The 14778-nt window shown below is 42.6% G+C and overlaps 1 protein-coding gene and 1 non-coding gene across 2 annotated transcripts in view; one reads left to right on the forward strand and one right to left on the reverse strand.

The window, feature by feature from the left end:
• The window catches only part of LOC118395368 (programmed cell death protein 4-like), a 28670-nt gene extending 19423 nt beyond the window's left edge, over nt 1-9247 (reverse strand). The window contains exons 1-2 of the mRNA XM_035789116.2: nt 9022-9247; nt 8803-8902 (exon numbers count right to left, since the gene is read on the reverse strand). Coding sequence (XP_035645009.1) covers nt 8803-8848 — 46 coding nt within the window. The 5' untranslated portion in view covers nt 8849-8902; nt 9022-9247. The remainder of the gene's footprint in view (nt 1-8802; nt 8903-9021) is intronic.
• A 1546-nt stretch (nt 9248-10793) lies between these two features.
• trnag-gcc (transfer RNA glycine (anticodon GCC)) lies at nt 10794-10875 on the forward strand. Its single transcript has one exon. It is a non-coding gene; the product is annotated as a tRNA-Gly (tRNA).
• The last annotated feature ends 3903 nt before the right edge of the window (nt 10876-14778 follow it).

Consider the following 14778-nt stretch of genomic DNA (forward strand, 5'->3'; position numbering starts at 1 on the left):
AGAGCAGATCCAGCACTGTCTGGAGACTGGAGTGGAGCTAGCACCAGCCAAACTACTTTTACTGGCCATGAGTGCCTAAATCCAAAATGGCACCCTGGTCCCTAGATATTGCACTACTTCTGAGCCCAGTGGGCCCAGTTTAAAAGTAGCGCACTTTGGGACAAAGCCCGTGTGCCTGTTCTCCTAGAAGGGCTGTATGAGCCAGGACCCCACAGGTACGTCAATCATTCAAATGAGCTAGCAGTCAGTACATGGAACAAGTGAAGAGAATTCCTACAGGGTGTAAAAGCCGTAACAGATTGCTGTACAGTATGCACATACACAAGAAGAGTCCTCGCTCTCTGATTCTAAACACAAGCGTGGGCCGGCCTACCATTGGTCAGAACCACTCCCTGGGCCTGTAAACAACTGACCAAGTCTCTCATCCTCCTCCAACTCCCTTCAAATAGGCACATGCCAGAGCAGTAAATTAGAGAAAGACCATGTCAACCAGCCAAAAACAGGCCTGGCCAATTGGAAACAGGAAGAAAAGGAAGAGAGCAGAGAGGAAAATAGGGTTCTGCCAAGTCAAGCATTGCAAACCCGAAAAACAAAATGTGCTACCTAACAAGCAAAGGTAACTTTATACCTCTCTAATTAGCTAGTACTGGCCACATGCCTTTTGACATTTATAATGCAGTGATCTGTGGTCTGAGGCCATATGGGTTGTCACTGACTGTATAGGCAACTGAACATGCTAGAAACTAGTTTTTCTACTTCAGTATAGTTTGTTTTACATTTTTTTTAATAAGTGTCTATCATAGGCAGCTTAGCTGTATGTAGAAGTGCTTTCTGTAGCCATAAGTGTCCAGATATGTCCTTTGAAATAAATGTTTGAATCCGTCGACTGTATTGCAATTTGTGGATTCAAGTTTCTGCATGGCGATGACTGATGCAAATCAGACAGGTCCATTCTGCACTCTGTATTTAATGCAGACTTCCCCACCAACACTCAGACAATAATATTACTAGCTCATAGGCTACCCCCCCCCCAGTCTGAAACTCATTTTCTCTCAATCACTCCTCGTAACAGTATTACAGTAACCTGAGTAAATTAACCAGAATAAAAATAAAACACTAAACAGCAGGGCAGACAGCAGATCCTCCTAAAAGCTTTGGGCTTGATCCAAGTCAACGGGGAACTTTGCTGTCAAAAACAACCCCTTGCATTCCTGTGTTAGTAGCCAGTAGGCTACATGGGTAATCGTGAGATTAACTCCCACTATAACTGTAAACGGTATTCAGTTGGCCTGTGTGTGAGTGAACTTTTGAATGAAATTGGGATCTCTAACTGAAATTGTCATCGTCCCCTCCCCACAAAATGTTAAATCACATTGCAGCTGGCTCGCCTGCCCTCTCTCGACACTAATGTTGCGAGCGTGTGTTCAGTCTGTAGCGTATAGAATATCCTAGCCTACTCATTGGTGATAGGCCCTGCTTTACTGACGTTGCAAGACATTGCAAGCCAGGAAATACAGCTTTTGATTGGTGATAGATAGGCCTAGTACACGGTCCTGATTCAGTCTGTCTGGTGGCCGACCTGCCGTAGCCAAGGTGGTTAGAGTGTTGGGCCAGTAACTGAAAGGTTGCTGGATCAAATCCCCGAGCTGACATGTAAAGGGGCAGAATTACTTTTTTTTACCAAGGCAGTTAACCCACTGTTTCCCAGTAGGCAGTCATTGTAAATAAGAACGTTCTTAACCGACTTGCCTAGTTAAAGATTAAAATATAAACTCAGCAAAAAAAAGTACTCACTGTCAACTGTGTTTATTTTCAGCAAACATAACATATGTTCATACAAATATTTACAAGCTTCAACAACTGAGACAAACTGAACGAGCCGCTCGTATAGGGCCTCAGAACCTTTTCCGCTATGAATCGACTCATCTTTCTACTAAATGTCTTGGTAAGTCACAGTATTTAACTAACTTTAAAATACTTTTTTTTTAGGAAAGAGTGGTCTGCGAGCAGGCAGCTCAAGATTATTTGATTGACAGGTCTGGTCGCCTAGTGGACGGCATTCCTTTCAGAAGCAGCATTCCTTTACAGACAAGTAAAATACCCGTTCAGTGGCGCTTCGAAACTATCTCCAGAGAAGGTTTTGTGTCATCGTTAAAAATCCAGTGTACACTTGTAGTAGCCGAGTTGCATTCAAGGGTATATGACTGCGGTAGATATAACTTCATTGCCCGGCCTTAGCGTTCCTACATGCGTAACAGGACCATTATTCTGCATTGTGAATTTACACTGGATTTTAAGATTTTTTTCCTTCAAATTGTAACAGAAAACATGTAAAAAATGTGCAGTTTAAAGGTTAAGCAAAATTGTTCATTTGTCACATCCCTAGTGTGTGTACACTGTTTACACTTAGCATGTGGTGAGAGGCTGGGGCCTTGGGGGTCAGTGGAGCTGGGAGAATTGACCCAGATCCGCAGTTGTAATGGCTGCTGTGTGTGAGGTGATAGTGGCAGTTCAGTAAGGTCACTTACAGCCAAAAGGATTGGAGTCAGCGTGGTAATGGGCTTAAAGTAGGTTTGAAAAATTCCGTAAGCTTTTTCAAGATTCCGTAAACTGGTTGGAAGATTAACAGAATCAAGAAGGAATAGGCAAGAAATCCAAGAATCCTCCAACCTGAGGATTTTGGTTAAGTTACCAAAGTCTTGCAACCCTAAAGACAAGGCAAGGGAGGGGGCCTCCACATGATGAAATGCAGTCCAAAACTGCCGTCCGACACGGACGTGTTCAGTGTGGAGAATTTGCTTTCAAACCGGGTTAAAGGGGGAGATGCTACAACCTGGACCCACAGCACAAATTAATTTGTTGCTAAATGTATTTATTCGATGTGCCCTGCTGAACACGAACAAGCACTCTGGGGCCTGATCCGAGACAGACTTATCTGTTGTGTTTTTACAAATTGGGTTAAGGAGGGAGAGGGAGGTGTGTGGTTGGTTGATGGTTCTGTCCTGGGGGGGGGGGTCCAACTGTCAGTAAGGGGTGGACAAACAGAGGATTGTCCAGACAGACAAGTTGACTGGGCTTAAATAGGAAGATATTGGACGATTTCCAATTAGATCTATTATTCAATTAGGCTTTTTTTAAAGTTTAGTTTTGGCCTCCTTTAATTGACACATTGAGAGTAGATAATCGTTGACACTAAAAAGAGCCAATGAGGCTCAGTGTCTTTTGCTTAGATTTAAGCTGCATACCAAATAGCATATGGTGATAGGGAATATGGTGCCATTTCGGACAGGCTATATCTTTTCCCAGCTGGGTTTGTCTTCGGTCCTCATTTGAAATTAAGCGTCCGTTTCAGTGTAGTGCACGCTCCAGTATGCTTTACTTTTCAGCCTGTCTATATACATGTTCTGCTGACAGGTAGTACCCTACAATGCTGCTAAAATAACACTATTTCAGCAGCCTATCACATTAATACTCGATAGGCAGGTTGCTGCTCCATTCAAAAGCTGGGTTACGTTCCACACCTGCGTCAGATAATCATAAAATAAAGACATGACAAAGCAAGTATATTATAAGAATGTCAACAAACAAGTATACTACTAATAATTCAAATTCAATTTGTTCCAGTTGCTGCTAGGCTATATGTAAGCGGTGGTGTGGACGTTGCAGCATTTCAAGGGTGAAATAATTTCACTGACAGTTGTGTTGAACTCAATAGACCCACATAGGCCTGTTTGCGGAAGGGTTTTTACTCCAATCCACACAAAGGAGTCTTTGACAGGCTGAGCTGTTTAACCAAGCGCGACAGGCCTTCCTCGAGTAGACTTGGGCCAACAGAGCTCATATGGAGGAGCAACACTATAGAGGGTACCATTGAAGTGCACTTTCTTGTCTTACATATGTGGGAGAGAGGAGGAGGGGAGGGGGTTCTTAAAATATTTTCAGTAGATCTGAGTGATTAACCCCAACAACAAAAAAATCAGTTATTAAACAACTAATTGGACAAATTCGGTTCAATTACTTGAATTCCATTTAGTTTTTTTCATGAGCCCAGCACGCCGATTCCTGCAGGAGAGAAATCATGCCAAGGCCTATGTGGGACGCTGGGCTGAAGGGAGTTGTAGTTTTTCATTTAAAAAAAAAAAATCAGCGTAGTTCAGTACAACAATGTGGTAATTAACTGCAATGACCATAACCCATTGCGCCCATTTTTCCAGGCTCGGACCGAGATGAATACACGTTTATGCCTGCTATGTTAGACACACACAGACCGCACGAGAGAAGAACACAACCAAGAGAGGGATAAAGACAGTTCATAAAAGTATGCCCGATCTACTTTGAAGAACTAGTAAAATGATTGTCAGACAGCTCTGCAGCATGCCTTGCTATATAAGAGGACTAAAGACAGTACAGTATGGGGTACACAGAGAATGTTGTCTGGCTGTTTGATTGCTACTGCCTGCACAGAGATGAGATGACGGTGGAATTAAAAATAACACTAGTTAAATAAAAAGCAAGCAATATACAAAATGTTGTCATTTCCATTTTTTAAATGTCATAATGAATGTAAAAAAAAAAAAAGGAAACAAATGACTTTCAACACTAATTGCTAAGCAACACTTTTTTTGTTGTTGGAGAAATTCCAATGCATGTACTTTACAAATGGCAATAACTTTAGTATTTTCACACGTGACACTAGAATGAAACCCTGGCTTTAATTATGCTTAACACTTGTTGGATTTAATGTTCATGAATAAAATATTTTCACTGAATTGTAATCATTATTTGAATCCTTATCAGAAATTCCAAGTAGGAATTGTAGGTTGGTTTTAGTAATACTTCAACAAAATGACACAATTGCAACCCGATCTCCAAACCATAATCTATAAACTATAAATAAAAAAGGGCACCCATTTCACATTAGTACATTAAAACCTGTTGTGATTAGGGGGCCGTATTTTCATTTTTGGAAAAATAACGTACCCAAAGTAAACGGGATATTTTGTCAGGACAAGATGCTAGAATATGCATTTAATTAACAGCTTAGGATAGAGAACACTCTAATAAAGTTTCCAAAACTGTAAAAATATTGTCTGAGTATAACAGAACTGATATTGCAGGCGAAAGCCTGAGAAAAATCCAATCCGAAACTGACTCATGTTTTGAAAGCTCTGCGTTCCAATGCGTCCCTATTGAGCAGTGAATGGGCTATCAACCAGATTACTTTTTCTACGTATTCCCCAAGGTGTCTACAGCATTGTGACATAGTTTTACGCATTTATGTTGAAGAATACCCTTAAGCGGCTACATTGTGTAAGTGGTCAGCTGATGGCTCTCAGAGTGATTCTCGCGTAAAATACAGAGGTAGCCATTATTCCAATCGGTCCTACTGAAAACCCAATTGTCCCGGTGGATATATTATCGAATAGATATTTGAAAAACACCTTGAGGATTGATTATAAACAACGTTTGCCATGTTTCTGTCGATATTATGGAGCTAATTTTGAATATTTTTTGGGCGTTTCCGTGACCTCAATTTCCGGTGGATTTCTCAGCCAAACGTGAACAAACGTAGGTATTTAGCCTAGAAAAATAATATTTTTGGAAAAAAAGAACATTGGCTATCAAACTGGGAGTCTCGTGAGTGAAAACACCTGAAGCTCAAAGGTAAACGATTTAATTCGATTGCTTTTCTGATTTCCGTGACCAAGTTACCTGCTGCTAGCTGGACATAATGCTATGCTAGGCTATCGATAAACTTACACAAATGCTTGTCTTGCTTTGGCTGTAAAGCATATTTTGAAGATCTGAGATGACAGGGTGCTTAACAAAAGGCTAAGATGTGTCTCAATATATATCACTTGTGATTTTCATGAATAGGAATATTTTCTAGTAATATTTATGTCCGTTGCGTTATGCTAATTAGTGTCAGTCGATGATTACGCTCCCGGATCCAGGATGGGGAGTATCAATAGGTTAAGCACCTGCCTTACATAAATTCTTTCTATTGGTCCATATAGCGAGCTATACATGCCCACGCACTAATCTTGTAAGGCTTGATTGCTGCATTAGTAACCAAGTGGGAAGTGAGAATTTCCCACCAGAGAGTTAGATAGGACTCCAGAAGATAAAACCCAATTCGGAAATTACATTGCGCTTGAGGGCTTCCACCATTTTAAATGGTGAACTGGTTGGGCCTTCCCATCGGTGAAGGAAGGATCACACGATTCCATCCAGGTCATCAGCCAATGAATTACACACGTGAGCAAACGTTCCATAAATATAGGTGGCATTAAATCACTAACCTTGTTTGAAGAGGTATTAAGGCAACATACAAGTGTGCGTTCTCTAATTCTCTCCTTCTTTCTTTCTCTCTCTCGGAGGACCTGAGCCCTAGGACCATGCCCCAGGACTACCTGACATGATGGCTCCTCGCTGTCCCCAGTCCACCTGGCCATGCTGCTGCTCCAGTTTCAACTGTTCTGCCTTACTATTATTTGACCATGCTGGTCATTTATGAACATTTGAACATCTTGGCCATGTTCTGTTATAATCTCCACCCGGCGCAGCCAGAAGAGGACTGGCCACCCCACATAGCCTGGTTCCTCTCTAGGTTTCTTCCTAGGTTTTGGCCTTTCTAGGGAGTTTTTCCTAGCCACCGTGCTTCTACACCTGCATTGCTTGCCGTTTGGGGTTTTAGGCTGGGTTTCTGTACAGCACCCTTGCAGGTTTTTTTGCCAACTCATAGAAGTAGTAGAGAAGGAAAAGTACTACATCAAAATGGAGATTGCCTCACTGGCGCTGCCCGTGCGCTCAGACGCCATAATGGGACATGTAAAGATGATATTCATAATTCTTTATCACATAAGACTGGGGGGAAAAAACATTTGAATGGCCCTCCAACTGGTAATTTCTTGTGGGAAACGTATTTATCGTCGCTCAAGTCAGACTTCTCCCGCATGTCACCTACTAAGGAAATTACCTTGATAAATGCAACTACAAAATATTTTTTATGCAATCTATTCATACGGTTTTTGAACACTATAATTTGTTTACAAGCCTGATAGCTGTACTTTTAGTTTATGCTTGACACAGCTTGTTGGCCATTAGCCAAATTGGGTGTTTCTCAATGAGTTCAAAGTGTGCAAATGCATCCAACTGGTATTTACAACTTGAAATGGTAAATTAACCCTCCCACTTGGAGCTGAAGGATGATCGACTAGTTTCCCCACTTGTATCTACCAGATGGAGGGCCGTTCAAATAGATTTTTTCCCAGTTGTATGTGGCAAACAGAAATATCATCTTTGTATATGTACCATTATGGTGTCTGAGTACACAGGCGGCGTGATTGAGGCCATCTCCATTTTGAAGTAGTCAATTTTCTTCTATTACGAGTTGGCAAACAAACTGAAAGGGTACATACTGCCATCCAGAGTTGTTTCACCAGGTATAAAGTAGAAATCGTCCGAATAGGATTTTTCAACGCCGATACAGATTATTGACGGACCAAAAAAAAGCAGATACCGATTAAAAATCTGACCATTTTTATTTATTTATTTGTAATAATGACAACAACAATACTGAATGAACACTTATTTTAACTTAATATAATACATCAATAAAAATCTATTTAGCCTCAAATAAGTAATTAAACACGTTCAATTTGGTTTAAATAATGCAAAAACAATTGGAGAAGTAAAAGTGCAATATGTGCCATGTAAAAAAGCTAACGTTTAAGTTCCTTGCTCAGAACATATGAAAGCTGGTGGTTCCTTTTAACATGCGACTTCAATATGTATGAAGTTTTAGGTTGTAGTTAATATAGTATTTATCTGACTATTCCTCTCTATACCATGTGTATTTCATTAATATTATCTTGGTTTCATTGTGTAGTTCTGATAGAAAGGATGAGTCGAACTCATTTACAAATCCGTCCCATTCAACATAATGAATGATGTTCAATGTCATACACATTGTATTTAACTAATATGCATAAAAGTTATTCGGATGTTTGTTGAAGTATTTTTCAAGTAGCCCAATAAAAATGATATTGCACGCAACGGATTGCGCTTCTAGTAAGGGGGCGTGGTGTTGTTTGACAACATGAACATGGAGTTCGTCGTTTGACCGCATGCTTATGCAAACAAAGGGGTTTGTCAGGGTATTTAGCATTTAATCAAATTACCGAGATTGCTATATGGTTTTTAATCATTGGCCAAAAATGAAAGCACTGTTGCATCAATGTTTATGGACATTCCAGACAAGAGGTACAGGAAATGTGTTTTTCAAAGCAGTAACGTTAATCACAAAACAACCCTTAATACAAATAAATGTGTCGGCAAATGTCCGTAATTTAAACATTTGACAGGACAGTATATAACTGCTAGTGATTGCGCAACAACGGTGTACTACAGCATGTTGATTTGCGAAAGGCTAACGTATCTGGCTAGCCAGTTAGGACACTGCAAAAACACAAGTTTCGAATGGGTTAAATATTAGTGTGTGTTCATATATGCCCAGCAAGACAATGGGTCCATAAAAAAAACTATACAAACTCAAATTTGTCGTTCAGCAATTTGTGAGTTGGCCGTCGAACTAACTTGCTATCTAGCTTAATTGCTAACTGTCTCGCGCTAGTACAAGTGCTCGAGCACGGAGAGCACATGGTGGAGTGTGGCTGGAACTGCAACCCAACCCTTCGAGACAATAGCGAAGTGGGTAAACATGTTTTCCTCGTTCAAGCCAAACGACTTACTGCCTTGAAATAAGCATGCATTCGTGCATATGCTATTCAACTAACTCACCATCATGCTTTTGAACGGTGGTCCATGTCTCCCCTTCAGTCGCCATGGCGCTGTCTTGAAATGGTTGTTTACCGTTTAATAGCAATCCCCACCGTTTGATCTGTCACGAAAACAAATAGCAGAAACGTGCAAAACAGCGTGAACAAACAACATGTGCATCTAAAGTATACATTGATGTTATGCACATGCATGGCAAATTGTGAGAACGTTCATCCTCACCCTCAGTTTGCTTTCTCGCGCTATATAACGTCAGCTTTAATACCCCCAAAATATGAAATGCAGTAGCAAAATTAATATCAAATAAATTCGACACTTTCTTTTTATGAAAGTAATATATAACTACTACTCCTTTCACAATAAATCTGACAAGAGCATGGGAAAACTGATGAGCAAAGAGAACTAGTCCGTGCACCTTTCAGCAGCGACCTGAAAAATAAACAAAGTCTGTTTTTAACTTTGGAACGTCTGTCTTAATATCACGTGAAGAAAGCGCGAGCAGGGAGTGGTTAATACATGGGCAAGTCCTTATCTGTTCTGGCCAATCATTTGGGGTGAGTGTTATCCGAGATCCTTGGGACGTCCCTACCCTAAACCCTAAACTTATCCCCTACCGTTACCCTAATCATAACGGTACCTAACCGTAACCATTTTTTATTTCAACTTCTATGGGGTCGTCCCATGGAACCGAGATTGCAAGGACCAATCATACAATATAGACAGGACAATGGAGGTCATAGATTTACAATCACAAGCAAAAATCGATACATTTCATGAAGCTTGACCATACTCTTCATAGCATGTTTCAATGCTGTTGAAACATGCTATGAGTAGTATGTTTTTTACCTTATGGTGTTCTAGCAACATTACACCACAAAATAATTATCTGCTTGCATTTGTAAAAAAGGAATGAATCCTATGTATGAATGAACAAGGCAGCTTTAATTTGCATACAAATGTAATAAGACAATCATATGCTCTGATGTACACACACTTAGTACAACTGAGCAAGGCACATTAAATGCAAAGCTGCATTCTCATTTCTAACAAATCGCTCCAGTGGCAAATGTGAGTGAGGTATGGCTTCCTCTTCCTTCAGTTGGATTGGGGTCAGAGTCAGACTCATGTCTCTGACCTACTGACGACACCAGCTCCCCCTGAATATCCTTGTTACTGGTTTATTTCCAATATATTTTATATAAAACACACAAAAAATCTAGCTAAATGTTTATCAAATCCATATTAACAATTGCTTGATTTAAGCGAATTGGAGTCAATTTAGCCCTGGTCATGGACCACAGTCCCACTGCTCCGCAGCCTGATCTGAGTAAAAGCTTGCTCCCCGTTTTGCACCTAGGGGCCAATTACAGGAAAGGACCCAGGGTACAAACATTCAGTGAGCTCTGGCTGCGTGGCCCTTACACAGCTTTATCGACTCCGTTTACTTGGAGAGCCACAGAAGTATAAAACGTGTAGCCATTGGTGCTTTAGAGACAAAGATGGGTGAAGCTAATGCCTCATTGGGAAAGAGAAGAGTAAACGAAAGGTGGCCAATTGGGATGTCACAAAGGGGGTGAAGGAGTAACTCAGCAAGAGTTGATGTGGGTATTTTTCTTCCTCTTTCAAGAATTGACTTATCCCCAAATCCCTTCCCCTGCTTACTGATAACAACAAGAGCGGGCCTTAGAGCTGAGAGAGAGAGTGTTGACTCAAATATTATATCCAGTTAATGTGGGATATAAAAGGATAAGGAGACCCCCCTACAATTTACCCATGCGGTCAAGAAAAGGGCCGGGTTAAAATGTTTAATATATATGATATATATAATAATATATGCCATTTAGCAGACGCTTTTATCCAAAGCGACTTACAGTCATGTGTGCATACATTCTACATAAACTGTAAAAAAATAAATGTATATTGAAGCAAAAGTGTGTCGCTAAATTATTTCTAAAAGTTTGGATTAAACCCTGAACAAAACTTAACAAGTACATGATGAGGTGGCCGAGTGGTTAAGGCGATGGATTGCCAATCTATTGTGCTCTGCACGCGTGGGTTTGAATCCCATCCTTAATAATGTTATCTCTCTACTACCTACTCTCCCTCAGGAGGCTGAAAAAAATGCTGCTTGGCCACTAAGTCCCTCACAAAAGTCTACAGATGCACCACGCATTCTGTCAGGCTGTATAACCGCCTGCATTGCCAGCAACCGCAGTGCTCCACAAAGGGGGGTGCGTTCCAACGCATCACCAGGTGCACACTGTCTGCCTGCCAGGAAATCTCCAGGACCTGGTTTCACAGGAAGGCCAAGAAGATCATCAAGGACTTCAACCACCTGAAGCACAGCCTGTTCACCCTGCTAGGATCTAGAACAGTGATTTCAAACCTTTTTCATTTACTGTACCACCAACTGATTTTTTTTCCAACAGGAGTACCCCTAAAGTACCCCCTCATGTGCATTTTACCAGTAAGTGTATGGTCTCATGAGTCTTCTCAAGTACCCCGTGTAGATAGGCCCAGTAACCTTGGTTGGGAACCACTGATCTAAAAGACAAAGACAATACAAGTGCATCAAAGCTGGGACCAAGAGACTGAGAAACAGCTTCTATCTACAGGCCATCTGACTGTTAAACATTAATCACTAGCTAGCCTCCGCCCGGTACCCTGTCCTGAACCTTAGACACTGCACTCTACCCTGCGCGTTAGACTGCTGCCCTATGTACATAGTCATTGAACACTTGTCACTTTAATACTGTATTATTGTCATGGCTCATCCTATATTTTGTTTCATACAAAAACATAAAACATAAAAATACAACAAAAAAACACTGAAAAAACACTGAAAAAACACTGAAAACAAGGCAGGGAAGGAGTTCAATAAAGCATTGAATTTTAAATGAATACATGATTGACAAGATTGGATATGATTAAGCTAGAGTTTGATGATATGAGAGTGCAAGAGACAGACAGAAATAGAGAAAACCAAGATAGTATCAGAGAATGAAACAGAGGGTAAGAGAGATATGTTAGGTTGAATAAGGGAGCCTATAGTTACCCTACAAATGATTGACTGGAATGAATCAAATCAACATAAAAGTGATGACATACTGTATGAATAACTTCTGAATCACAGATGTCTGTGTTCATGATGCGATGCTGCATAAAGAAAGCTCAGCCCTGTTAGTAGATCTATTGTCCAATTGTAATGGTTCTCTTTTTCTGTGTAAAGGGCCTAGGGTGACCACATTTCAAATATTAAAATGTAGGACAACAGGATGATTTTGCTGGACATTCAGAGGACAGTCTCACCTACATGACATTTTCTGAGGAGGCAGCACCAACAGATGTAGCCTATTGAATCTCATTATACACTGAACAAAAATATAAAACGCAACATGCAACAATTTCAAGGATTTTACTGAGTTACAGTTCATATAAGCAAATCAGTCAATTGAAATTAATTAATTAAACCCTAATCTATGGATTTTAAATACACATATGCATATGCTACCATAAAAACAAAGGGGCATGGATCAGTAAACCATTTCATATTTGGTGTGACCACCATTTGCCCCATTTGCCTCATGCAGCGCAACACATCTCCTTCGCATAGATGGGTGGTGACGTTTAATTTAATTTTACCTTTATTTAACCAGGCAAGTCAGTTAAGAACACATTCTTATTTTCAATGACGACTTGGGAACAGTGGGTTAACTGCCTGTTCAGGGGCAGAACAACAGATTTGTACCTTGTCAGCTTGGAGGTTTGAACTCGCACCCTTCCGGTTACTAGTCCAACGCTCTAACCACTAGGCTAACCTGGATTCATCCCTGAAGAGCACACTTCTCCAGTTTGCCAGTAGCATTCGAAGTTGAGCATTTGCCCACTGAAGTCGGTTACGACGCCGAACCCTGGTGAGGACGACGAGCACGCTCATGAGCTTCCCTGAGATGGTTTCTGACATTTTGTGCAGAAATTATTTGGTGGCTGGTCTCAGACATTCCCGGAGGTGAAGAAGCTAGATGTGGAGGTCCTGGGCTGGCATGGTTACATGTGGTCTGCCAAATTCTCTAAAACGATGTTGGAGGAGACTTATGGTAGAGAAATTAACATTACATTCTCTGGGCAACAGCTCTGGTGGACATTCCTGCAGTCAGCATGCCAATTGCACTGTGGTGTTGTGTGACAAAACTGCACATTTTAGAGTGGCCATTTATTGTCCCCAGCACAAGGTGTCCCCTATCCTCCAGGCCGGCTCGGTCCTCCCCTCCCGCTCCGTGGCTCGACGACTCCGTGGCTCGACGACTCATTGCGAGCTCACAGAACAGGGCTCCGGGCAGCCGAGCGGAAATGGAGGAAAACTCGCCTCCCTGCGGACCTGGCATCCTTTCACTCCCTCCTCTCTACATTTTCCTCCTCTGTCTCTGCTGCTAAAGCCACTTTCTACCATTCTAAATTCCAAGCATCTGCCTCTAACCCTAGGAAGCTCTTTGCCACCTTCTCCTCCCTCCTGAATCCTCCCCCTCCTCCCCTCTCTGCAGATGACTTCGTCAACCATTTTGAAAAGAAGGTCGATGACATCCGATCCTCGTTTGCTAAGTCAAACGACACCGCTGGTTCTGCTCACACTGCCCTACCCTATGCTCTGACCTCTTTCTCCCTCTCTCTCCAGATGAAATCTCGCGTCTTGTGACGGCCGGCCGCCCAACAACCTGCCCGCTTGACCCTATCCCCTCCTCTCTTCTCCAGACCATTTCCGGAGACCTTCTCCCTTACCTCACCTCGCTCATCAACTCATCCCTGACCGCTGGCTACGTCCCTTCCGTCTTCAAGAGAGCGAGAGTTGCACCCCTTCTGAAAAAACCTACACTCGATCCCTCCGATGTCAACAACTACAGACCAGTATCCCTTCTCTCTTTTCTCTCCAAAACTCTTGAGCGTGCCGTCCTTGGCCAGCTCTACCGCTATCTCTCTCAGAATGACCTTCTTGATCCAAATCAGTCAGGTTTCAAGACTAGTCATTCAACTGAGACTGCTCTTCTCTGTATCACGGAGGCGCTCCGCACTGCTAAAGCTAACTCTCTCCCTCTGCTCTCATCCTTCTAGACCTATCGGCTGCCTTCGATACTGTGAACCATCAGATCCTCCTCTCCACCCTCTCCGAGTTGGGCATCTCCGGCGCGGCCCACGCTTGGATTGCGTCCTACCTGACAGGTCGCTCCTACCAGGTGGCGTGGCGAGAATCTGTCTCCTCACCACGCGCTCTCACCACTGGTGTCCCCCAGGGCTCTGTTCTAGGCCCTCTCTTATTCTCGCTATACACCAAGTCACTTGGCTCTGTCATAACCTCACATGGTCTCTCCTATCATTGCTATGCAGACGACACACAATTAATCTTCTCCTTTCCCCCTTCTGATGACCAGGTGGCGAATCGCATCTCTGCATGTCTGGCAGACATATCAGTGTGGATGACGGATCACCACCTCAAGCTGAACCTCAGCAAGACGGAGCTCCTCTTCCTCCCGGGGAAGGACTGCCCGTTCCATGATCTCGCCATCACGGTTGACAACTCCATTGTGTCCTCCTCCCAGAGCGCTAAGAACCTTGGCGTGATCCTGGACAACACCCTGACGTTCTCAACTAACATCAAGGCGGTGTCCCGTTCCTGTAGGTTCATGCTCTACAACATCCGCAGAGTACGACCCTGCCTCACACAGGAAGCGGCGCAGGTCCTAATCCAGGCACTTGTCATCTCCCCGTCTTGATTACTGCAACTCGCTGTTGGCTGGGCTCCCTGCCTGTGCCATTAAACCCCTACAACTCATCCAGAACGCCGCAGCCCGTCTGGTGTTCAACCTTCCCAAGTTCTCTCACGTCACCCCGCTCCTCCGCTCTCTCCACTGGCTTCCAGTTGAAGCTCGCATCCGCTACAAGACCATGGTGCTCGCCACGGAGCTGTGAGGGGAACGGCACCTCAGT

The sequence above is a fragment of the Oncorhynchus keta genome, chromosome 16, assembly GCF_023373465.1.
Source record: "Oncorhynchus keta strain PuntledgeMale-10-30-2019 chromosome 16, Oket_V2, whole genome shotgun sequence".
In the NCBI taxonomy this organism is placed as follows: domain Eukaryota; kingdom Metazoa; phylum Chordata; class Actinopteri; order Salmoniformes; family Salmonidae; genus Oncorhynchus; species Oncorhynchus keta.